This window comes from Pelodiscus sinensis, chromosome 16, assembly GCF_049634645.1.
Source record: "Pelodiscus sinensis isolate JC-2024 chromosome 16, ASM4963464v1, whole genome shotgun sequence".
Taxonomy (NCBI): Eukaryota; Metazoa; Chordata; order Testudines; family Trionychidae; genus Pelodiscus; species Pelodiscus sinensis.
The window spans coordinates 5,185,776-5,209,591 of NC_134726.1; the positions used below are offsets into that span (position 1 = coordinate 5,185,776).

General features: G+C 52.6%; 2 protein-coding genes across 3 annotated transcripts in view; one reads left to right on the plus strand and one right to left on the minus strand.

Annotated features, from left to right (window-relative positions):
- Positions 1-23,816, minus strand: part of GSG1L (GSG1 like) — a 94,442-nt gene that overhangs the window by 11,855 nt on the left and 58,771 nt on the right. Inside the window, exon 6 of one of the 2 annotated variants that reach the window (XM_075899199.1) lies at positions 13,586-13,650. In XM_075899199.1, coding sequence (XP_075755314.1) covers positions 13,586-13,650 — 65 coding nt within the window. Of the gene's footprint in view, positions 1-13,585; positions 14,310-23,816 lie in introns of those variants that run through there. The other variant, XM_075899198.1, reaches the window with a different exon arrangement.
- Positions 17,360-18,753, plus strand: LOC142818574 (uncharacterized). Its single transcript, XM_075899196.1, has 2 exons — positions 17,360-17,924; positions 18,120-18,753. Exons 1-2 carry the CDS (start codon positions 17,375-17,377, stop codon positions 18,623-18,625), a joined length of 1,056 nt encoding a protein of 351 aa, XP_075755311.1. The 5' UTR covers positions 17,360-17,374; the 3' UTR covers positions 18,626-18,753.

The following is a 23,816-nucleotide window of genomic DNA, read 5'->3' on the forward strand; positions in this document are numbered from 1 at the left end:
TCTTCTCTTCTGCAGACTAAATAAGCCCAAATCCCTCAGCCTCTCCTCATAGGTCATGTGCTCCAGACCCCTAATCATGACCTTGCCCAAGTGAGTCGGCACACTCCTGTTGTCCCAGAGCAAGGAGAGAATGGCTGATCCTAAGGCCACCACAGATCAGAATAAAACTTTGACCCACCATGTAGCCAGTTGGGACCACTGCAACCATCTGGCCTGCTCTCCAGAGAATGGCCCCACCATCAGTCCCAGTACAGACTGGTCAGAAAACATCCCAGGATTTACAATACTGTGCTAAGCAGAACCATACTGTTTTGGAATTCTGCCTGCCAGCCCAGGCCGTGTGAGCTACACAGTCAGAGTCTGTGCTCTCTCTCCTCCCCTCGCCACAATGGAGCAGCATCAGCAGAAGGTGCACCCGGGAGGGGTGGACTTAAAAATCCAGGTTGGGATTTTCATCGGGTATTAAAGGTGTTCAGGCTTCCGAACCTCAATGGTTCAGAATGGGAGGTAGGCACCTAACTCCCCTGGACTTCTGAAATGCCCGATCCTTGGGCCTTGCCCACTCAGCATGCCAATGGCTCAGTCATCTCTCCTGGCATAGAGAAGATTGGGCTTTGTGTGCCTTTCGCAGTTCACGCAGATCTGAGTCTGCCATAGGCTGCGTGTTGCCTCGTGCATGCACAGAACTTGCCAGGCGCTTGCTCGTGCCTTCTGAAAGCACCAACTCCTGTCTTGCTGCTCTGCCCGTGCCCTGCTGAACCTCTTGTGTTGGTTCCAGACCAAGACTGAGTTAATGCTCCAAGCTGGATACAGGCAAAAAAGCTCCCTCCCTGGCCCAGCCCACTGAGTAAACGCTCACGGTTTTACAACAATGGTTCTAAAACTTTCTGTATTGGTGATCCCTGTCACACAGCAAGCTGCTGTGACCCTACTGCCCTGGTGCTGCCCTTTCTTTTGTGCTGCTGCTGGTGGTGGCGCTGCTGCTGCTGGCCAGGCACCCAGCTCTGAAGGCAGCAGCATCACCAGCAGCCATGCAGAATTGCAGAAGGGTGGCAATGCCGTACCATCGCACCCTTAGTTCTGTTTAACATTTGACCTTTTGTTGGGAAAGGAGGCTACTGGAGGGGCACCTCTCTCCACTCAACATTCTCAGCCAGGTCCACTATCCTGGAGTGGGATATCTAAGCCAGACCAGCCCTTTCTCAGGTGGTGCCCTCATCATCCTTCCCTACATTTACCCCCAAGCCCAGGTTCTACTGTGAAGAGAAGTTGTAGGGGAGTTATCTCTCCTTGCATTAGCCCCAAAGCACCTTCTTTTACCCCAAGCCCCTCAGCCCAGCCCCACACTATAGCCTGCACCCACAGCCAGAGCCCTCACATTCCTGCACCCCACCCTCTGTCCCAGCCTGAGCAGCTCATCCCCAGCCCCAGAAGCGCAACCAGGGGGAATGCAGGACATGCCGCACATGTGGGCCCACAGCCACGGGGAGCGGGGGCAGGGGCAATCCAGAGAAGCTGGCAGGCTGGGGCACTTGGTTGTAGCTGCTCTCAGCCGGGTTCCTAGGGCTCTCCCGCAGGAGGGGTGAAAGGACTGGCTGGGGGTATGTGTGCCCGCACCCTTTGGTGGGGGGGTCGCAGCTGGACCCTGCTGGAACTCTGCTGCTCTTCTTCCCCTGACTCTCAGGAAGCAAGGGAAAAATGCACAATGTGTGGGCCTCCTTCTCGCTCCCGGCTGCCCAGGGGAGGGGAAGAAGTGACTTCCCCTCGCTTCCTGATCGCCAGAGGGAGAGGAAGAGCAACAGCGACTCGGTATGTGCAGCTGCAGCCCCCCACCCTCCTGAAATGGCACCCTTGCCCCCCCAAAATTCACCCTACACCCACAGCCCTGATCCTCTCACCCCCAGCCCCCTGCTCTTATTCCTGAACCCCCAACTGCCTACCCAGACCCCCTATCTCCTGTCCCCTGTCCTTATTTCTTAAGCCCCCAAATCCCCCAGCCTCATGCCCTTATTCCTCAACCCCCAAACCCTCCCTGTCCTGAGCCTCCCACACCCTCAGACCCCAACTCTGACCCATCCAGCCCCCTGCCCTTATTCCTGAACCGCCAACCACCCTGCCTCAAATTCCCCACAGCCTAAGTCTCCTGCCCTGGTTCCTGTACCCCCACATCCTCCCTGCCCTGAGCCTCCTATCCCCAGCCCCTGCCCTTACTCCTTAATCCCCCAAATCCCTCAGCTGCCGCCCTTATTCCTGAAGCCCCTAACCCTTTTCTACCCTGAGCCCCCTCTCCCTCAGCCGCCTCCCCTGACCCACCCAGCCTCAGCCCCAGCTGAATCCCCCATCCTCTCTTCCCCTGTCCCCCTCATACCTTCAGCCCCTGCCCTTATTACTGCACCCCCACATTCCTCCTTCCCTGAGTTACCATCCCCATCTCCCTGCCCTTAAGCCTGAATCCCCCAAACCTATCTGCCCTGAGGCCCCCCCTCCAACCCTCTGCCCTGACCCCCCACTCCACCTCCCACTTACATTTCTTACAGGTACTGGCGTATCGCACCTCTTCCAACCCCCTGCCCTGATCATCCCCCCCCCCCCCCCCAGGGGGACAGAATACGACAGTACCTGTGAGAAACCTGAGTTACTGTCGCCCCTGTGAAATACGAGGTGCAATTAAAACTACACAAACTCATTTAATCAGTCTTTAACACGCCGAGAAGATGGGCTAAAACAATTAACATTAGCTAAGCAATAATGCTCAAGCAGGGAGCAGTGAGAGGAGAGGGGCCCGACGGCTTATCTTGCACGCCCACCCAGAACAGCTAGTTGTGCTCCTACTCAGTCCCACCCCACGCCCCCAGCCAGGCTCTCACACTCCTACACCTCAGCCCTCTGCCCTAGGCCCAAGCCCCTTCCCATCCTCAGAACCCCTTTGCTCCACCCCAGTGTATGAATTTTGGGATGTCACCAGTACGAAGGTGGTGTCACCCATCACCGCCACATCGGTGCACATGAAAACAATTGTGAAACGAGTCGTAAAGGATCTGCCGACAAAGGGATCTGGGGTCGGCAGATCCCCGTCTAGACTACCGCGCTGACCCGACAATCAGTTGATCGGCACAGCGTGGCGGCCATTTTGATTTAAATGAAGCTGCGATTATTTAAATCGCGGCTTCATTTCCCTTTTTCGTGTAAACTAATCTACATGGCTCCGTTGACGGAGCCATGTAGTTCAGATGTACCCTTAGAGACTGCACAGAGGGTGTATAAAATATTACAGTTTTTAAAAAAAATTCACCTCATGTCTGCATTGCCTAGCAATTAAAACCAACAAATCTATTATTGCTGTTTACACAGTTCAGGAACAGTGCCATAATACTCAGATTACATAAGCATCAATATAAAAAAATCAGACCACTTTGTGAGAGCAGAACAGAAGGGCCGTCCACTTTTTCGATGACTGAGACATCTTTGGCAGGGGGAAGTGGAATATATTTTATAGGGTGTGAGCGAATTTCACGGAAAATAGACAAGTTTTTAAAATGTCCTCCGACTAGCACTGGTAGTTGTGCAGAAGCAGTACAGTACAGTCAAGTAGCAAAGAAAGAGTGACACAATTATACTGATTTTGGCTTTATGGAATTTAGTGATAGCTGACCGCAATGCTCTGTATGTTTACAAATCCTACAAAATGAAGTAATGAAGATTGAAGGGGTGAAACAGCATCTCACAACAAGGCACCAGAGTTAAAAAAAAAAAAAAAAAAGCCACAGACTTTTTTTCAGCAGAAGAAAGAAGAATACAATTGCCAGAAAACTCAAATGACAAACACAACAGCACTTCCGGAAAAGGCTCTGAACAAATCTTTCTTAAGAGCTCTTCAGTTTGCCTACCATTGGAGGAAGAAAACCTGATTCTTCCAGCTGCTGTAGAATTATGCAAAGTGATGATAATTCAGATGCAGCAAAGAAGCTTATGGCCGTTCCACTGTCTAACCACACCCTTCTGCTAAGAAGAACTGACGGGCTTTCAAATGGTGTAAGATACCAGCTAACTGAAAGGCCACCTACGTGTGAATACATTGCAATTTAGCTCAATGATGCTGGTAATGCAGCACAATTATTAGGTTTTGTTCGTTAATGTTCAGCCGGGGACATTTTGGAAGATTTTTCATTTTTGTCAGAAGTTACTGGAACGGACCACAGGTCAGGAAATAGTCACATGGTTGGAGGTTTTCATGAAAGCTGAACTGCTGAATGGGGAGACATGCATTGCTGTTTGCACAGATGGTGCTGCTGGTATGACAGGTAACAGGAGTAGTCTTGGAGCAAGAATACAAGCCATAAACTCACAGATAATTGTAACACTCTATATGCCAGCCCCTTGCCTCAAAGGGAATGAAACCCAAATTACATGCTGTGTTAAATGTACCGGTGACAGCTGTGAATTTTATGAAGTCCTAGCCTTTGAATTCCTGCCCTTTTTTGCCCTTTTGTGCTTAGAAATGGGTGACGGATGTGACAACTGATCATTCCCTAGGGAAGTGCATTGGTTATCCCACAACAGAGCCGTGGGAAGAGTTTTTGAGCTTCACAAAGAGCTGTGGGTTTTCTTTCTGTGCGCGATCCTAAGACCACCGCAAACTTTTGTGACCCAATACGGAGCGTGACTTTTTTAACTTGCTGAATGCACTGAACCTGTCCACCCAAAGGGACACATGGGGGGTGAGTGACCAGACTGCAGAATTTGAGAAGAACACAGAGATTTGACAAAGTAGACTGGGCAGTGGAATCTCTGATGTGTTTCCCTGCTACGACTTTCGGATACTAACAGCGGGACAGAGCTAGTAGCTACCCCCTCGTGGACAGGGGCGATAAGTGGGAGCACGGAGGGTCATGTGCACCCCAAACACCATCGAGGGAAGGGCAAGGGTCCATCAGCTGGTGGGCAGAGTTGGGTTCCTCAACTGGTCCAGGTCCTGCGCTTTGGGGGACCCTGCGGGACCTAGGGACTAGAAGGGGGCTTGGCACCAGCAGCAGGGGTCACCCCTACCTGTACTCACAGGCTTCGACAGGCAGCAGAGTGATCCCGTTGCAGCCCACTCCACTTTGCTGGCTCCCAGCTGTGTCACTCTGCGTCCCAGGATCATGAGGGGCTAGCCAGAGATGTACAGTTAGTAGTTCCCTAGGGTGCAGGTGGGTGAGGAGTGGTCAAAGAACGGGAGGATCCTCGAATCCACTCCCAAAGCGCCAATCAGTACAGCTGAGTCCCCCCCTCCCCTTCTCACTCCCTCAGGAGCCAAATGGCATCATATTAGTGGAGTCATGGCCTCCGGGCCAACTTATAACTGTCTATCCACAGGCGCGTGACTCCAGAGCAAACACGGTAATGATGCAGACATGCCAAGCCAGCACAAGCGCAGTAGCAGAGACATATGAGTACGAACAAGCAGAAAGCCAGAGCAGCTGGAGCAAAACCCCAGCGAGCCCAGTCCGCGGGACAGCACGTGGGGGCTTTCCTGGCATAGGAGCTGCAAGCACATGCATGGAGCCAGCAGCGGTGCTGCAGACACCTGGCTCACTGTGTATCGAGTCAAGGGCTACGTGTTGCATTTACCAGCAGCTGCTTTGGAGGAGATGGGTTAGAGCAGGGGTATCCACCCTCACAGGAGGCCGCAAAAGCCATGCACCAAGACCCTTGCACATCACACTGCACTGGGAGGCCGACCCTGGGAAGAGCATTGAAAACAGATCCAGGGCTGCTTGTCACTGCCTTTGTCCCAGCCTGGTACTGTCTCTCCAGAGGCATCATTTACTACTTCTTGCGCAAGAACTGCTTTTGATTGCATGTTTCACCTGCTCAGGGTGCCAGTCGTTGAAGGTAGGGACAGGAAGCACCTACTGGCAGACTGCCACAGCCTCACCCCGGTTAGGAGTCCTGGTGAGGGCTCCTTTATCAGGCCGGCTATAAGTGTGTTGGCAGAACCATGGAGATTTTCTGAGCAAAATTACTCACAAAAAGACTGAACCACGCCCTCAGCAACACCTTTTATTTGAACACGCACATCACAATGGGACAGCACAGTGAGAGAGCGCTGGGAAGGCTGTTGTCCATTGTTCAACTGGTTTGAACGAATTCGTGGCACAGAGGCAGGAATGCATTTCACAGTAGGTGTCCTCGGACCCTGGACCCAGTTACAGTACAACCGTGCAAACTTTAACTGTACGCAGCACGCAGCCCCCGGTTTTACACATCAGTGTAATACGAAGTAGCAAAGCATTGTCGTCTTCCCAGATTAACACTGAAACCAGCGTCCCAGGAACACATTCGCATGCTATTACACTCGATTCTACACCCCAAGGGCTTTCCTGTGGACTAAGCCAGCATTTATCTGATGATGGAGGCCTGACATCTGTGCTTAACCCTCCAGTCTGGTTTATAGCCTTCTATTGATCCGCCCTCCACACTCCTGTCTAGTTGCCACCTTCTGAGCTAAGAGTGCTCTGTTACAGTCCTCTAGCCTGATCTGAACTCTACCATCCTTTTGGCTGCCTGCGTTCCTGCCTAGGGACTTGGCCTTGTCCTCCAGCTCCAAAGCGCAGGTCGCTGAAGGAGAATGGCAGTTACCTGGCATAGAGCCAGGGTTTAGTCTTGCTCCAAGTCGACACCCTCGCCCTCACGCTGACATTTCATCTAGCGCAGTACTATCATGGGCGCAAGAGCTAGTAGGCTGGAACTTTCCGTCACGCCCTTGACCTTTCCTGTTGGAAGGCTCTTGCAGTTTTCACCCTGATTTCAGGATCCTTGGCTCTCAATAAAGAACTGCAGCAGGGCCAGACTCTTTTGTGGGTCAGGATCTGCTCGGGACATTTGTGCGGAGGGGGAGGTGCAGGACAAGCCGTGGTTGGGGGGGTGCTGTCAGAGGGCCAGTTCATGCTTGTTGATTCTCTGGTACTGTACCTACCCCAGCTACAGTGCAAGGGGGAGTAGCCATGGGGCAGTTCCAAGCTATGCCAGCTGGCTCTTGACCTCAAGACATCATGTGCCGGCTGGGGATCGTCAGCAGGCTGCATACTCTGGCCGTGCTGCCTCCCCACCCCCATGTGCCTTGAATGCCCTTTAGTCCAGCTCAGTGGGGAAGGGCAAAGCACAGACTCTGCTGGCTCTGCAGCCACTGAGGAAGTGCAGGTGGTGAATCTGCCCTGGAGGTTAGCTCCTGCAGCCTCGGCTTCAGCCCTTCTCCTTAGTCACAGGGCAGGCCTGCCTGCTCTTCCTGGCTGAGCGGCACATGGATGGGATGGAGAGTCACCTTTGGGACACAGACTGCCCCTCCTCTCTGCTTACGCAGTGTCTAGTGCAGGGAGCACTGATTTATAATCAGGGGCCCTAGGTGCTGCCATAAATACATAATAATTAATCCAACCGCTTTCCCTATTTGCTGACTTGAGCTGCCTGCCTGGTGCCTCGAGAATTCAATAGCTATTTGTTTGCTTCCTCCTCAATGGATATTAAAGGAGCCGTCTTTGCCCCGATGCACACAGAAGCAGCCCCCACACTGCACAGGCAAACAGGAACACAGGCAGACAACAGGCCACAAGAACAAGCGAAAGAGCAGGCACATGCAGATTCCCCGAAGAACGCATCACTTGCGGCACTGACCCTCAGCTTTACTGCAAAGCTGGCCCCACACCAGCACCAATGTTGCAAAGGTGGACCAAAGAGCAAGGATGACTCACACGGAGCTTGTCTGGCTACAGTTGAGGCTGGGGAGTCAGAGAATTAATGCTGCGGCTCCGACGGACGTCACTTGTAACCTGGGAGAAATCACTGGTCTGCTCACCCTGTTTCCCTAGCTGTAAAGTAGCGATAATGATACTTAGCCGCCTCGCTGGGTGATGAAGTGGAAAGCTCATGACGGCTGACTTTCACAGTGTGTGGCATTTCACATAGATTATTTAATGGGCCAATTTGCATATTTGCAACTAACTGGCATATCACAGCCAACGCCGGCTTTAAAAAATGGGGTGGATTTCCTTCTCGTGCACAGCTTGGTGAACTAAGTTTGTCTACAGAGCAGTGTCCGGATGAGCTGCCCCCACAATGCACTACCAGCCTCGCTCACAGATAAATCAGTCTTCGGGGCCTATAGATTTAGTTCTTGGCCTCACCACTGAGTCTGCTTAGCGGTGCAAGGTGGAGCTGATGGAAGCTGGAACTCAGCCCCGCCTGCAAAGGCAGGTGATCCAGGGGACCCAGAGAGCCATGAGAGAAGAACGACTTTCAATCGCTGCTGAGCTGGGCTGGTACAGACTGGTGACTGACAAGCCAAAGGCTCTAGAGCCCATTAGCAGTGGCCTGAAGCATCTATTTCACTACCACTGTTGCCAATTCTGCTGCACCAGTAGCCTAAAGGTGCATGGAACCACAAAGCTAATGACCGGAAAGGTCAAATCTCAGTTCTTCCGCTGACGGGTGCTGCTATTTCTGCATTTTTCACTATCTTTATTACGCACCAAGACCGGCACCTTGGGGTCACTATCATCCACCCATTTCAGATAAGGTAAACGAGAGCATGCAGATTTGGGGATAGACCCCAAATTCTCTGCTTCAGAGTGTCAAGTCCCAACTGCTGTGCCCCGCAGCCTTGTCTGGAAGGGACATGGCAAACATGGTGCCCCTGTATCCAGGCAGAAACAGAGCGGCTCTGTGTCACCTTCTAATGGACGTATAAAATATGCAACTCCTTTGACGCACGCTAAGTCACCTGGCTCTTCCGCTCGAGAGGGAGGCACTCAAGCCTGAACATCTAGCAGCCTCGATTCATGCCTCATAGACAACTCAACGGGCCATGCTGTCTGTAACCACTAGGTTACAATCCCTCCTTGAGCCTGAAAGAGCAATCAAGAAACCAGCCACTCAGTGTCCTACCCCTGTCTGACAAATACGTGTTCAGCCCACTGGCAGTGGGTATATTCTGGCCCCCTCTATGGGCTGTATCCACATAGGGGGATAACAGCCGATTCTTCTCCTCACTGGTTTCTCTTTCAGCTCCATTTGAAGAGGTGTTTGCTGTGGAGTTGAAGGTTGTATATGTAAATCTGCTTGATGACCCATGTGGGTGAAAAGCAAATAGGTAGATGTACTGTACAGTTCGGACAAAGACCCTGGAGGAATGTTTGGCAAGATTTTTCTACTGCCAAACGTTGTATTTAGCAGTGTGTGTGGGTGTTGCGTTAACATTTGGTTTACTGTTGCATTTGGATTTGGGGTATTTGGCGCTGTCCCTTTGAGAACAGGATTTGGCAGACAGCCTGCATTTGCGCAGCGCAGTGTTTGACAGAGGCCGGGGCTGATACTGTATGGCTACTGGCATGATTTTCCGGAAATGCTTTTAACGGAAAAGTTTTCCGTTAAAAGCATTTTTGGAAAAGCACGTCTAGATTGGCAGGATGCTTTTCCGGAAAAGCACTTTTTCCGGAAAAGCGTCTGTGGCCAATCTAGACGCGCTTTTCCGCAAAAAAGCCCCGATCGTCATTTTCGCGATCGGGGCTTTTTTGCGGAAAACACTACTGTGCTGTCTACACTGGCCCTTTTCCGGAACAGTTTTCCAGAAAAAGACTTTTGCCCGAACGGGAGCAGCATAGTTTTTTCGGAAAAGCACTGATGGTTTTACATTAGATCGTCAGTGCTTTTCCGGAAATTCAAGCGGCCAGTGTAGACAGCTGGCAAGTTTTTCCGGAAAAGCGGCTGATTTTCTGGAATAACTTGCCAGTGTAGACACAGCCTATGTGTCAGCTCCTCGAGGTCAGGGCTCGATCGGATAAATGCGTCTTACCAGAAAGCAACCTCACTTGCGCAGGTGTCACATTAACACTATGGGGTCTGGGGTGGTGCTATAGCTGCATAGTTACTGCCTTTCACCTGCAGGTCACCACCATGAGTCCCGCCTCGAATGGCTCCCTGTGCAGGATGCATTTGATGAGTGCTAGTTCCAGCTCCCACGTCACCAACTCACCATTATAGTTTGCACTAGAATGTTGGCTCTTCGGGGCAGAGACTTTCACTCCATGTTTGTGCAGCACTTGGCCTGGTGGGGCCCTGATCTCAGGGGGATTCACTAGTGAAAGAACTGGCACCAGGGGCTGGAAATGGCCGGAGTTACGCACAGACATATTGACGGGTGGGGCTGCTCAGGGATCAGAGGACAGACCAGAAAAAGGGGTGTAATCTTTTTTTTAAATCTCATTCTATGCCGGCCACTCTCATGGGGATTTAGGGTCTGGCTCATGATTGTTGAACTTGTGGGGTTAGTGTTACCGGAAATAAGCCTGACGCAGGGAGCCCCCAGTTGGAGCAGTGAAACTCAGGCTAGGTAGAGAGGCAAATGACATCACTAAAGCATCACTACAGCCAACCAATTAGCTCCTCTCAGGGCTGAACACTGAGAAAACCAGGGTTGGTCTTGGGAACCTGCTATTATGCTGGGGTGCATCGTATCATACCTGCACCCTCAATGGACATGAAGAGATCCCGCTTACTTACACAGACCTGACATAGCACCAGAGAGGCACTTTCACACCTGTTATCCCCAGTGCCAGCCACAACCTGTGAGCCACTAGTGCAACTGTAATCAACAGCAGTACCGCAGCCTAGAGGTGCACCGCAAGACCCTTGTTAGCTGCCCATTTGCCACCAAACTCGGGCCACCACATTTTACATCTCTGACCAGGCGCTGTGAGTGAATCTCTGCCCCAGAACCAATGGGGGTGTGCAAGGGAGTTTGTCTCCATTCCATGTGCCTTGGCCCCACGCCTGGCCACAACCACAGTCTTGTGCTCCAGGAATGGTCTTTGAGGCAACGTCTGCTCTGGCCTGCTCAAAGAAGACCAGGAGAGATGGGACTAGGGCCCGCACTGCCTCCCTTCCACATGGGCCCACTGAGCTCCCCCTGAATCATAGAACAGGAAGGGACCTCGAGAGATCATCAGGTCCTGTCCCCTGCCCTCATGGCAGGGCCAAGCACCATCTAGACCATCCCTGACAGGCGTTTCTCTAACCTGCTCTTAAAATTCTCCAATGATGGAGATTCCACGACCCCCTAGGCAATTTATTCCAGCGCTGAACCACCCTGACAGGTAGGAAGTTTTTCCTAGTGTCCAACCTAAACCTGCCTTGCTGCAATTTAAGCCCATTGGGGCTTCTCCTGTCTTCGGAGATTAAGGAGAACAATTTTTCTCCCTCCTCCTGGAAGAGGGCAGCGGCTGCGGCCCCAGAAGGAGAGGGAGAGTGGTTCCCTGTGTTTGTTCTGATTCATGGGAAGGAGCTGAAGCTCTACAATGGAGCTCTGTGAGATCCCCAGCTGATGTACATTGGCATGGCTCTGTTGATTTCAGTGAAGCTACCCCAACATATACCAGCTCGGGGTCTGGCCGGTAGGTTTACAGTATTTCTCTGCAGCAATCTGAATGGTTATTGTCGGCTACGTTGCTTGTCTCAAAAGCACTGCAGCAAGCTCACAACCGTCCCCAAGGCTGCTGGGACGAGAGATTGTATCAGAAGGCTGCTTTCATTTGGCGAGGGAGTGATATTTGCGAGGGGTGATATTACCGAATGTGTTACTCTTCCACTTGCATTCCTCACTTTTGTTTGTTCACACCCACAGCCCCTGCTCCACTCACTGCGACAGAGTGTGACTTCCTGCAGAGAGTGTGACTTCCTGCTGGCTAGTCTGAGGCAGGGAACCCGAATAAGATGGATCTGGGAACATGAGCTTCACAAACTAGATTTCCCAGTGTAATTAAAACCAGACACACAAATTACAGGCAGTAACTCAGGCCCTCAGAATAGCCTTGTTCTGCTTGTGCTTAAATCCAGCCCTGGGTATAAAATTCAGCATGAAAATAGATCCCCGAATAGCAATATGTTCTTCCGGAGAAACTGTGCAAGACTAAATCCAGAGGGCCAGATCTTTAGCTGGTGTAACTCTCTCTAGTTCCATGGCCATCCCTGGTAGGTGTAAACTGGCACAGCTCCAAGGATTTGGCCCAGACTGGGTGAATTGCAGTCTGGCAGTGTGGCTCTGGCAAGATAGAGACGAGCACTTAAAATGCTAGTAAAGGGAGGCTCTAGGAGCAGGGGTAGACAGATCACTGTTTGCCTCAAAAGACACAGGCCCTGCTGTTCAGGTGAGAAATGAGGTTTCCAATGTGGCTTGGGGAAGAGTTAAGCAGCTTACGGCTTCATTCAGGGTACGATGCGCTAAACAGCTCTATGGTCTCACCCGGGGTATTTTGGTGAAGGGAAATGATGCAAAAGTTAATGCTCCAGTGAAAGCAATTCTAAAGTGCAGTGAAGTGAAGCCAGTGTCTGACTCGCTGAGAAGGAAGGAGAGCCAGCCATTCGCAGAGCTGGAGACTGCAGATGCAAACCCTGTGGCATACAGTGGGTGAGCTTTGTCCCCTGACTTGAGGCCTGCATTACGGGAATTATGGAGTGACAATTAATCACTGCTTGGACACAGAGCGCTAAGTAACTAACTTGTCTAAACCAGCTCAATCATCCCAGGCAGGGCTTTGTCAAGCTGGGACTTAAAAATGTCTGAGGATGGAGATTCTACCCCCTCCCTAGGGAACTCATCCCTATGCTTCACCACCCCCCTAGGGAAATAATTTTTCCTAATGTCCAACCTATTCCTCCCCCACTGCAACCTCAGACCGTTGTTCCTCGTTCTGTCATCTGCCACCACTGAGAACAGCCTCTCTCCATCCTCTTTGAAACCCCCCTTCTGGTAGTTAAAGGCTGCTCTCAAATCCCCCCTCACTCTTCTCTTCTGTAGACTAAACAGACCCAAGTCCCTCAGCCTCTCCTCATAAGTCATGTGCTCCAGCGCCCTCATCATTTTTGTTGCCCTCTGCTGGACTTTCTCCAATGCGTCCACATCCTTTCCGTAATGGGGGCCCAGAATTGGACACAATATTCCAGGTGTAGCCCCACCAGAGCCAAATAAAGGGGAATAATCACTTCCCTAGATCTGCTGACAGTGCTCCTCCTAATGCGCCCTAATATGCCATTAGCCTTCTTGGCTACAAGGGCACACAGTTGACTCATATGCAGCTTCTCATCCACTGTAATCCCCAAGTTGGTTCATGTTAAAGTTATGATTAAATAGTATTTTCTTTCAGTGATTTTTATCTCCAAATGGTGGATATTCACAGCATGCGCCAGTGTGGCTTAGTGTCACATATTGATGAAACCGGTACAAATGGCCATTACAGTTGCACACTGCATATTATACAGCACCAATTTTCTAAATTAGTGCTTATCTTGCAAAATAGCTGTCTCTGTAGCAATGGTTGCTGGAAGTACTACATGGTATATCACCATAGGACAACATTGCTGTGGGTGCACAACGAAAGTGGGACAGTGCCCACTTCAGTTATTTTTCATTATCCCTGTTTAATTAAAATTGCACATCCATGTTGGCTACTGGATTAAATTGCATGTAATCGTCCCTACTTTCACCTGGTCCCAAACTCTCCGGAACCACTCTGACCATCATTTATTAGAGACTTTGAGAGCTATGTTCACTTACTATTTGGGGAGCAGCTATGGAGGCACTGTAACCTCAGATCCCCCTCGTCCCTCTCCTCCTTCGTCCTGGAAAAGAGAATTGGGAAGTAGCATCTTTAGGAGAAACGACGGCTGTTCCCAAATGTACCGAAAGGATCAAAATCAATAAGAGCACAACGTACCTGAGCGCCTCCATCTACAGCCAGCCACGCCCATTACGGTGGTCCTAATGGTCTCAGGAGGGACTTGTTTCCATTGGCTTTGCCCTTCTCAGGGGAAAGCTCATGCACAGAGGCCAGGGGAATGGGAATTAGGGGCTCAGGGCTGCGTCTCTCCCATTCTCCCTCTCTTCGTGATGAATCTAAGCAGTGGGAACTAACATTGCACAGTACAAGTCTTGGAAGCGGGCGTGTTAATGCGACACCATTTAAACGCCAGTCCATGTAGCTTTCCAGAAGGGATAGCTTTGCAGATGTTCCCTTCCTTGCCTTGCAGAATACAGCGCCGAATCAATCTTTGCACTTGCACCTTGAGTGCTAATAGGAGGCGAATAATCAGATTTGGAATTCCTGGTCGTTTGTACTGTGAATGGCAGTTGCTGAGTGCTCAATGCTTTTGAAACCCAGGGCGCTTGTTTAGATGCTTAAATATAGACACTATAGCCAAACCTTGGGCATTGCTTTAGAGCGTGTTGGCCATAATGTTCACATCTGAGGTACATCTAGATTACATGCCTGTGCCGACAGAGGCATGTAAAATAGGCAACCTGACATAGTCAAGGAAGTGGGAATTTAAATATCCCCGGCTTCATTAAAATAAAAATGGCCGCCGTGCTGTGCCGGCTCAGCTGATCGCATCTTGACTCGCGCACTGTGCCGACACTTGGGGCAACCCATCCATATAGGCGAACTAGATGGTCGCCTACGATGCCAAGTTAAATGCGGTGCCAAATGGTGGCGCAATATCATTGAGGGGTTTGGAGGTGAAGGCACCGATTACATGGTTCGCCTTGGGCGCCAGTTGCTGGCAGCTAGTCTAGAGCCGCCCCTGCCGACAGTCAGCTGAGCTGGCACAGCGTGGCGGCCATTTTTATTTTAATGAAGCTGGGGATATTTAAATCCCCGCTTCATTGACTATGTTGGATAGCCTATTTTACATATCTCTGTCGGCAGAGGCATGTAATCTAGATGTATCTCTGGTTGTGTACACCCCTGAAGCTAGTGCAAACAAGAGGGGTTACCACGCATTAGTCAATTTTCCTTAAGAGCCTATACAATAAGAAAAAAATGCTACATGCATAGGAGACTATAGGAAATGGTCATATTGAAGGGTAATTGTTATAATGGGAACAGGAGCAAACTCTGTAACTGTTTACTTGATTCTTTCAGTTCTAACAAATGTTTCCAATGGTTCTGAACTTTCCAAACCTTTAACCTTTTGGAATGAAACTTTCCAGACTCAGGGTGAAATCCTGGCTCCCCTGAAATCAGTGAGACTTTTGAGATCATCTCCAGCGAGGCTAGAATTCCATAGATGCCAAGGACAGAGGGATGACTGTGGCTATCTAGTTGATCTTCTGGACAACACAGGCCACAGAACTGCCCCAAAATGGTTCCTCGAGCAGATCTTTTAGAAAAACAGCCAATCTTGATTTTAAAATTGCCAATGGTGGAGAATACACTATGACCCTTGATAAACTGTTCTGTTAAAAAGTGTACCCCTTACTCCCAGTCTAAATTTGTCTAGCTTCAGTGTGCATCATTGGATCGTATTATAGCTTTAGCTCCTTATTAAATATCTGTTCCACATAGACTGCAAGTCACTCCTTAACATTCTCTTTGTTAATTTGAATAAATTGAGCTTCTTGAGTTTATCATTGTGTGATGGGTTGGCTGCTCCTCACTGGCAAAAAAAAAAGGGGTTAACAGCAGCCCCAGGAGGCTGCACCAGAGACAGCCAATTAGAAAGGGGCAGAGAGCAACAGCCAATCATGACCCAGTGGGCTCATATAAGAAGGGCTGCAGGGCAGAGCAAAGTTTGGTAGTTGACTGGAGCTCCAGGGGTAAAGACCAAGCTCCTTGCAGAAGGAAGGAGCCCCAGCACTTGGGCCAGAGAAGTGATGCAAGCAGGGACTGGGGGAGCTAGAGAGGGCTCCAGGCTGGCTGCTAGGGCCTGCACGTGGAGATCCTAAGGTAAGGGCAGAAGAGGGTGCTGGAGCCACGTGAGAAGTAGCCCTGTGTCAACAGACCCCAGTTGCCACTGAGGGAGTGGCTGGACAGTTTGCAAGTCCCCCCACTCCCAAAGCAGGGAAACATGAAGTGTGGTGCAGGCAGAGGCAGCATCACTGAAGAGACTGCTATAGTCTTGGGACTGACGTGGGCCTGGAACAAAAGTGATGGTGGTGAGGTGCCACCAAAGGAGGGTACCCGGCCAGCAGAGTTAATTCCCATAACAGCTGGCAGGAGGCTCCAGAGTGGAGCGTGAGGTGCATTTAAATAGGATCCAGCTGCTGGAGCCACCGCCTGGAAATTCCGTGGCACAGGCAGCAGAAGATAAATAGGACGCAGCCAGATGCAGTCCGTGGGCCGGATCCGACCCCTGGGCCACATCTTGCTCAGCCCTAGAAAATGGGTGGAGCTCCAGGACAGAGGGGTAGGGCTGGGTTTACTGAGAGATGACGCACTGATTTGGCTTCACTCCTCAGATGGGCTCCTAAACAGACCTGCAAAGACATTAAATCCACTGTCTGAGGGACAGGTGCATGAATACACATTATACATAACCATTGTTTATTGCTTTGTAAAAGCTTGAGCTGCTTGTAGGCCAGCATCTCAGCTCCTGTAAACTGTTGCAGTGCCTCCGAAGTCAGTGGAACTACACGGATCTACCATGGCTGAGTGTTTGGTCCTGTCTCCTTTTTGCAGGCCACATGAGTTACTGTGATTCGACTGTCACCATAACCAGACGCATTTGACAACTAACACATTGTTGTCAAGAGAGTGTGTGGACAGCGCATGTCCCTTTCCTGCCCGGTAGGTGGATTGTGTCAATACACAGTGTATTGGATGCATCTAAAAAAATGAAAGTGACATTGTTATGAAGACCCTTTTCCAAACTCTAAATCAATGACACTCTGACCAGTGACAGATGCCATCTGCAGAGCATGGTCCATTGGGCTCTGAGCTTGTTTTTGCAAACCCAATGAGCAGACTTGAATACAGATGGAAGACCCCACCTTCCTGTTTCCCACAGCATGAGAACCAACACCACATGGTAACCGTAGCTACCCTGTCATCGTTACAACAATAAGCACAGCCCTGTAATTTGTTTTACAGGAGAAGATGTCTCCTATGAAGGATTGTAACGGTGTGCAATGAGTCAGAAGCTAACTCATCACCCTGTCACTCTAATACCCACCATAGGGTATGTCTACACTAGAAAGTTAGTTCGAACTAACGGACGTTAGTTCGAACTAACTTTCCTATGCGCTACACTAGCGCTCCGTTAGTTCGAACTTAATTCGAACTAACGGAGCGCTTAGTTCGAACTAGGTAAACCTCATTTTACGAGGACTAATGCCTAGTTCGAACTAGCTAGTTCGAACTAAGGGCTGTGTAGCCCTTTAGTTCGAACTAGTGGGAGGCTAAGGCTTCCCAGGTTTCCCTGGTGGCCACTCTGGCCAACACCAGGGAAACTCTATTGCCCCCCTCCCGGCCCCGGAGCCCTTAAAGGGCCACGGGCTGGCTACTCACTTTGTGCCAGTTGCAAGGCTGCAAGCACCCGTGCCTGCACAGCCTGCACCTGCCACACTATGAGCCAGCCATCCGAGGGCTCCCAGCCCTCCACTGCTCCCCACGACCAGCCTGGCGGCTCCCGGGAGCCTGCCCGGGGGCGCAAAAGGCGGGCGCCCGCCTGGTCAAGTGCGGAGATCGTGGACCTCATCGAGGTTTGGGGGGAAGCCTCAAATGTCCACGATCTCCGCACTAGCCACCGGAACGCGGCCGTCTACGGACGCATGGCTGCCAGCCTGGCCGCCAGGGGCCACCAGCGCAGCCGGGAGCAGGTGCGCTGCAAGATTAAAGACTTGCGGCAGTCCTACTCCCGGGCCTGCCTGCCAGGGGCTGACCCGGAGGCCTGCCCCCACTTCCATGCCCTGGACCGCATCCTGGGGCCTCATGCCGTCCCTGCCCCCCGGGACGTGATTGACCCCGGGGCAGAGGGACCGCTCCTGGACACCGAGGAGGAGGAAGAGGGCTCTGAGAGCCAGGAGCCTGCTGCCAGCCTTCCCAGGACCCGGGACCCCCGAGGCACCCCACAGAGCCGCTCGCCTGCATCATCAGAGGCCGGGGAGGCGTCCACCTGTGAGTACCCTCGTGTTCCCCTTATGTGTACGGGGGGCTGGGGCGAGAGGGAGCCCCGGGACCGTGCGCCTGGGCCTTGCCCACTACGGAGCAGCAGCTGGGGATCCTGCAGGGGCCCTGGCCTTGCAGAGGGGAGCTGGGTTTCACACACCTGGGCCCCTGGGGTAATTGACCGCTGGTCTTCTTGCACCACAGCTGCAGCACCGGGGACTGCAGGGCGCACCACCCCGCCTGCAGCAGCCGCCCGCGCCCGGGCAAGCAGGACAGCCAGGAACCAGGAGGACTACCAGAGGCGGCATCTCCGGTTCCTGGACCGACAGCTCCGTCTCCAGGACCACTGGGTCCAGGAGGACCTCAGGCTGCGCCAGAGGAGTCTGGAGGCCCTGGAGGAGCAGGGCCGTGCCCTGCGAGGCCACCTCCAGAGCCTGCTAGACCGCTTCCCATTTCCTCCTCCCCCTGCTCCCCCTCTTGCTCCCCCTCTTGCTCCCCCTGCTCCCCCTCTTGCTCCCCCTCTTGCTCCCCCTGCTCCCCCTCTTGCTCCCCCTCTTGCTCCCCCTGCTCCTCCTGCTCCTCCTGCTTCCGCTCCTGCTTCCTCCACACCCCCTGTCCTCTCTGCCCCCCCCTCCACAACCATTCCCCACCGACGCCCCCGGACCCGCAGTGTGGCGAGACGGGAGAGGCACCCAGACTCCCACCCCTGAGCTTTCCTTTCCCTTCCTCCCTTCCCTCCCCTCCCCTTCCAGCTCCCTCGTCCCAGGTTTCCCCCTCCCTTCTCCCACCTTCATTCCTCCCTCCCCCACCCCAGTTCTGTGAAATAAACAGACGTTTTTGTTGGAAAAACAGGTGTCTTTATTTGACAGTAGGTAGGGAGGGGAAAGGGGAAGGGGGGGGTAGGGTGGAAGAAGGCCCCGGTGGGGCATGCAGGGAGAGGTCAGTCCTCCTCCTCCTCCACCTGGAAGCTCTCCCGCAGGGCTTCCCGGATCCGGATGGCCCCCCGCTGGGCTTCCCGGACGGCGGCGGTGCGGGGCTGACCGTAGTGTCCAGCCATGCGGTCAGCCTCAGCCATCCAGGCTGGCAAGAAAGCCTCCCCCTTCCGCTCACACAAATTGTGGAGCACACAACATGCCGCCACCACGGGAGGGATGTTGTGCTCGGCCAGGTCCAGACGGGTGAGGAGGCATCGAAAGCGGGCTTTCAGTCGCCCGAAGGCCCCCTCCACCACGATGCGGGCCCTGCTCAGCCTGTTATTGAAGGCCTGGCGGGAGGGATTGAGGTGTCCCGTGTAGGGCTTCATGAGCCAGGGCTGCAGTGGGTAGGCGGCATCCCCCACCAGGCAGACGGGCATGTCCACGTCCCCGACCCTGATGTGGCGGTCGGGGAAGAAGGTCCCGTCCTGCAGCCGCTGGCACACGGAGGAGTTCCGGTACACCCGGGCGTCGTGTGCTTTGCCGGACCAGCCCACATTTATGTCCGTCAACTGTCCCCGGTGGTCACATACGGCCTGCAGGATGACGGAGAAGTACCCCTTGCGGTTCACGTACCGGGACGCCTGGTGTTCCGGGGCACGGATGGGGATGTGCGTCCCGTCGATGGCCCCCCCGCAGTTGGGGAAGCCGAGGGCGCCGAATCCCCGGATGACGGCATCCGGGTTGGCGAGGCGGACCACCCTGCGGAGCAGCACCCGGTTGATGGCCTTGACCACCTGCGGAGAGAGACACAGCAAAGCGTCAATCAGTGGGGCGCCCGGGTGGCTGGGAGCGTGCGTGCCCTGGCAGTGCCCCGCGCCCCACTCCCGGAAGCAACCCCCCTGGCGGCGTGTAGTACGGCCGGGACAGCCCGACCCCTCCGGTGCGGGGCGCCTTCGCCTCCTCCCGCCCCCCCCTTTGTCCCTGGGGCGGCCCATCCCCTCCTCGCAGCCCCCCTCCCCCCCGGCTCGGTGGCCGACGAGCGCCGTACCTGCATGAGCACTGCTCCGACAGTGGATCTCCCCACGCCGAACTGGTTCCCGACGGATCGGTAGCTGTCCGGCGTGGAGAGCTTCCAGAGGGCGATGGCCACCCGCTTCTGGAGGGGGATGGCGGGCCTCATGCGAGTGTCCCTTCTTTGCAGGGCAGGGGCGAGCCACTCGCAGAGCTCCAGGAAGGTGTCCCTCCTCATCCTAAAGTTCTGGGTCCACTGTCGGTCGTCCCAGTGCTCCAGGACGATGCGGTCCCACCAGTCGCTGCTGGTGTCCAGACGCCAGATGCGGCGGGGCACGCCGGTGCCAGGGCGCTGCCGCGGCTCCTCCACGGCCCCCAGGGCGGCCAGGCGGAGAGGCAGGGGGCTGACGTTCCCCAGGTGGTGCCAGGCAGCCTCGAGCCATTGCTGGCAGGCTTGCAGCAGCAAGTCCAGAACGTGCACCAGAAGGTGCAGGGCGAGCCGTGGCTCCATGTTGCCACCTGCGGCGGCCCCCCCGAAGGGAAGCACCGACACAGACGGGCACAGAGACCGACGCTTTGCTGTCCCTCGGCGAGGTTGGCAAGCAAGCAGGAAAAGCTGAGAACCGGCTGTCCAGGGGGGGTCCCTTTAAGCACGAGCCTCAGATAGCCTCAGACAGCAGCCACACAAAGCAACTGCTGACCTGATGCCCTGCCAGAACCGGTTTCAGCTGCCCTTAAATGCCCCCCTGCGTCCAATCAGTGTGGACGCGCTAGTTCGAACTAGCAAAACGCTAGTTCGAACTAGTTTTTAGTTCTAGATGCGCTAGTTCGAACTAGCTTAGTTCGAATTAACTAATTCGAACTAAGTTAGTTCGAACTAGCGCTGTAGTGTAGACGTACCCATAGATATCAATTGAGACCTAATTGAAGGACAGGTTGTTGACAGAAGGTGTCAATTAACCAAGTAGAGCTACTGCTGAAAGTCTAATTGATGAGGAAGCCACCTCAGCAGGTGGGATTATATAAACTGACATGAAAGACGTGCTAAAGAGGAGGAAAACTGAAGGAAGGCAGATGTAGCCAGGGCTGTTTGTGGTTAGTATGGTGCCGCTCCCTAGAAGCAAATGGGGAAGTGCCTATGGAATGTAAATACATGGCACACTACAGCAGGCATGTCAAACAGGCCTCCGGAGGGCCGCATGCAGCCCACTTGAAGTTTTTTGCCGCCCACCACTACATTTTATAAAGTACAGCCCGCTGGCTGCTCGGAGCATGTGGCCGAGTGCAGATCACAGCCAGCCAGCCACTCTGCGCACGGCACTGCAGTGACTGCTCATGGCAGGCCGGGCCACTCTGCGCTGGGTGCCACAGCCACTGCTCACAGCCGGCCGGGCCACTCTGCGCTGGGTGCCACAGCCACTGCTCACAGCCGGCCGGGCCACTCTGCGCTGGGTGCCACAGCCACTGCTCACAGCCGGCCGGGCCACTCTGCGCTGGGTGCCACAGCCACTGCTCACAGCCGGCCGGGCCACTCTGCGCTGGGTGCCACAGCCACTGCTCACAGCCGGCCGGGCCACTCTGCGCTGGGTGCCACAGCCACTGTTCACAGCCGGCCGGGCCACTCTGCGCTGGGTGCCACAGCCACTGCTCACAGCCGGCCGGGCCACTCTGCACTGGGTGCCACAGCCACTGCTCACAGCCGGCCGGGCCACTCTGCGCTGGGTGCCACAGCCACTGCTCACAGCCGGCCGGGCCACTCTGCGCTGGGTGCCACAGCCACTGCTCACAGCCGGCCGGGCCACTCTGCGCTGGGTGCCACAGCCACTGCTCACAGCCGGCCGGGCCACTCTGCGCTGGGTGCCACAGCCACTGCTCACAGCTGGCCGGGCCACTATACGCTCGATGTTCCATCATGTGCTCACAGCCTGGCCAGCCACTCTGCACAGGCATCAAGCGCCTGCTCAAGCTGGCCGCTGTGATCATGCCACCCCAGCGCCTGGGAAAGAAATGTGTGGTGGTGGCAGAGGCTCCGGGACCCAGGCATTAGGTTGGGGGGGGGGGGGGGGGCTGGGAGTGCCTGGCTCTGGGGGAGGGGAGAGGCATTAGGTTGAGGGGGCTGGGAATGTCTAGCTCTGAGCAGGGGGGAGGCATTGGGTTAGAGCGGGGGGGTTTCTGGGGGAGCGGACGAGGATTGGGTTAGAACGGAGGCATGGGAGTGTCTGGCTCTGGGGGAGAGGAGGGAATATTTTGTTAATATTTTGTTTTTTATTTATTTATTCCCAAATAAAAACACAAGATGTATATTAATTGTATATCAATAAATGTCGATATTTTGCAATTGCATGAATATTATATGTTTATGCAAAATCTCAAACTTACAAAGTATCTGAAATTTTTACAGAAGACTGTTCTGATTAACCACGGTCCATACTTGTTTTTATTTCAACAAAACAAGTTATGTATCATATAAAAAATTAAAAAGTACCTTAAATTTATGCTTAAATTAAAAATTATTTTATATGGGCAAATAACAATTTTACACATCAAATTATTATATTACGTTAAAACAAGACCTGAAAAATTATAAAATATGCCTAAAACATAATCTATAAAATAAATAATTACGACTTTCCGATAGAAGTACATTTTCTTTGGGGGCCCTAAAAGCTATCCGTTTTCGTTTGTGCGGCCCTCGGTAGGCTTCGAGTTTGACATGCCTGCACTACAGGCTGTGGCCTGCTGGAAGAAGAGACTAGAACATGGTGGTGATGAGATCTGGGGAGGCTGTGTGGGCTGATCGAGTTCTGAAAGGAGTCTCAGGGGAAGATCCCAGGACAAGGGAGTGGGAATCTCGTATTGGCATTAGGAATGTGAGCAAAGACCAGAGCAGAGCAGAGAAATGCTGTGTCTGTAAGGTGCTGGCAGACTCGAAAATAGGCTTGGATAATATGTGGTAATATAACTAGGCTGGACTGTAATGCTAGTGGAGCATGCTGGAATGGTTCTCCCCTCCTAGAGCTGCACTCCTTTCAAAGCAGCATACAATGAAATACTAAATTAGCTGTCCTATTCCAAACACTCCTGCAGCTTTTGCTTTCAGGAGGCCTCACACTTAATGCAGGGAGAATTTGCTTTGCTTAGAAGCCATTACGTGTAACATTCTTCTGCTTTGACAAGGTTGGCTTGAGCTCAACATTGACCCAGCCATTTGTGAAAGCTGGGAGCGCTGGGAAAGCTAGACTTTGCAAAACCATCCAAGTCTTTTCAGAATTCCGAGTTGTTAATTTTTGCTTTAGGCTTTCTCACCCTCTTGTCGTTTCAATTGTAGGAGTGCTGGGGGAAATCTTCAAAAGTACAAAGGGCAGTTTGGCTTAATGCCTAATTGTGCTATTGAAAATCTCCCTCTTAATGTTTGTTCCAAGGCATCTAAAAATCTTCACAGGCTAAGCCTAAGGACAAACTATTTGGGCAAGGCTTTCAGAACCATGTTGTTATGGAAGCACTGCTCCTAGCTTCATAGTTATGGCTGAGTTGCTTTGTGCACTTAGAACAGGGATTCAACATGAAAAATAGACATATCTTCCTTAAATGCACTGCACTTACTCTAGCAGTATAATACCAATAGAGATGTAGCCGTGTTAGTCTGGTCTTGCTGAAACAAAAGACAGGACTATGCAGCACTTTAAATATTAACAAGATGGTTTATTAGGGGATGAGCTTTCGTGGCCCAGACCCACTTCCTCAGATCAAATTGTGGAAGAAAATTGGCATGACCATATATACATAGTGCTGCATAGTCCTGTCTTTTGTTCTAGCAATATAAAATGGGTTTTCTGAAACTATGTAAGTATATCTGTTTATTAACGTCAGTTAAAATCATTTAGAAAATAAGTCCCTTAAGAAACATAGACTCCTCTGAGATATTTCAGTAATGCAATGACTTTTCAAACTTCTAAAGTTAATAATTATTTCA

What these genes read in the sequence shown, in the direction of transcription:
- LOC142818574 (XM_075899196.1), top strand. Translation starts at nt 17,375, where the DNA reads ATGAGCCAGCCATCCGAGGGCTCCCAGCCCTCCACTGCTCCCCACGAC. An exon ending in GGCCGGGGAGGCGTCCACCT is followed by an intron (nt 17,925 to 18,119) that starts GTGAGTACCCTC and finishes CTTGCACCACAG; the next exon opens with CTGCAGCACCGGGGACTGCA.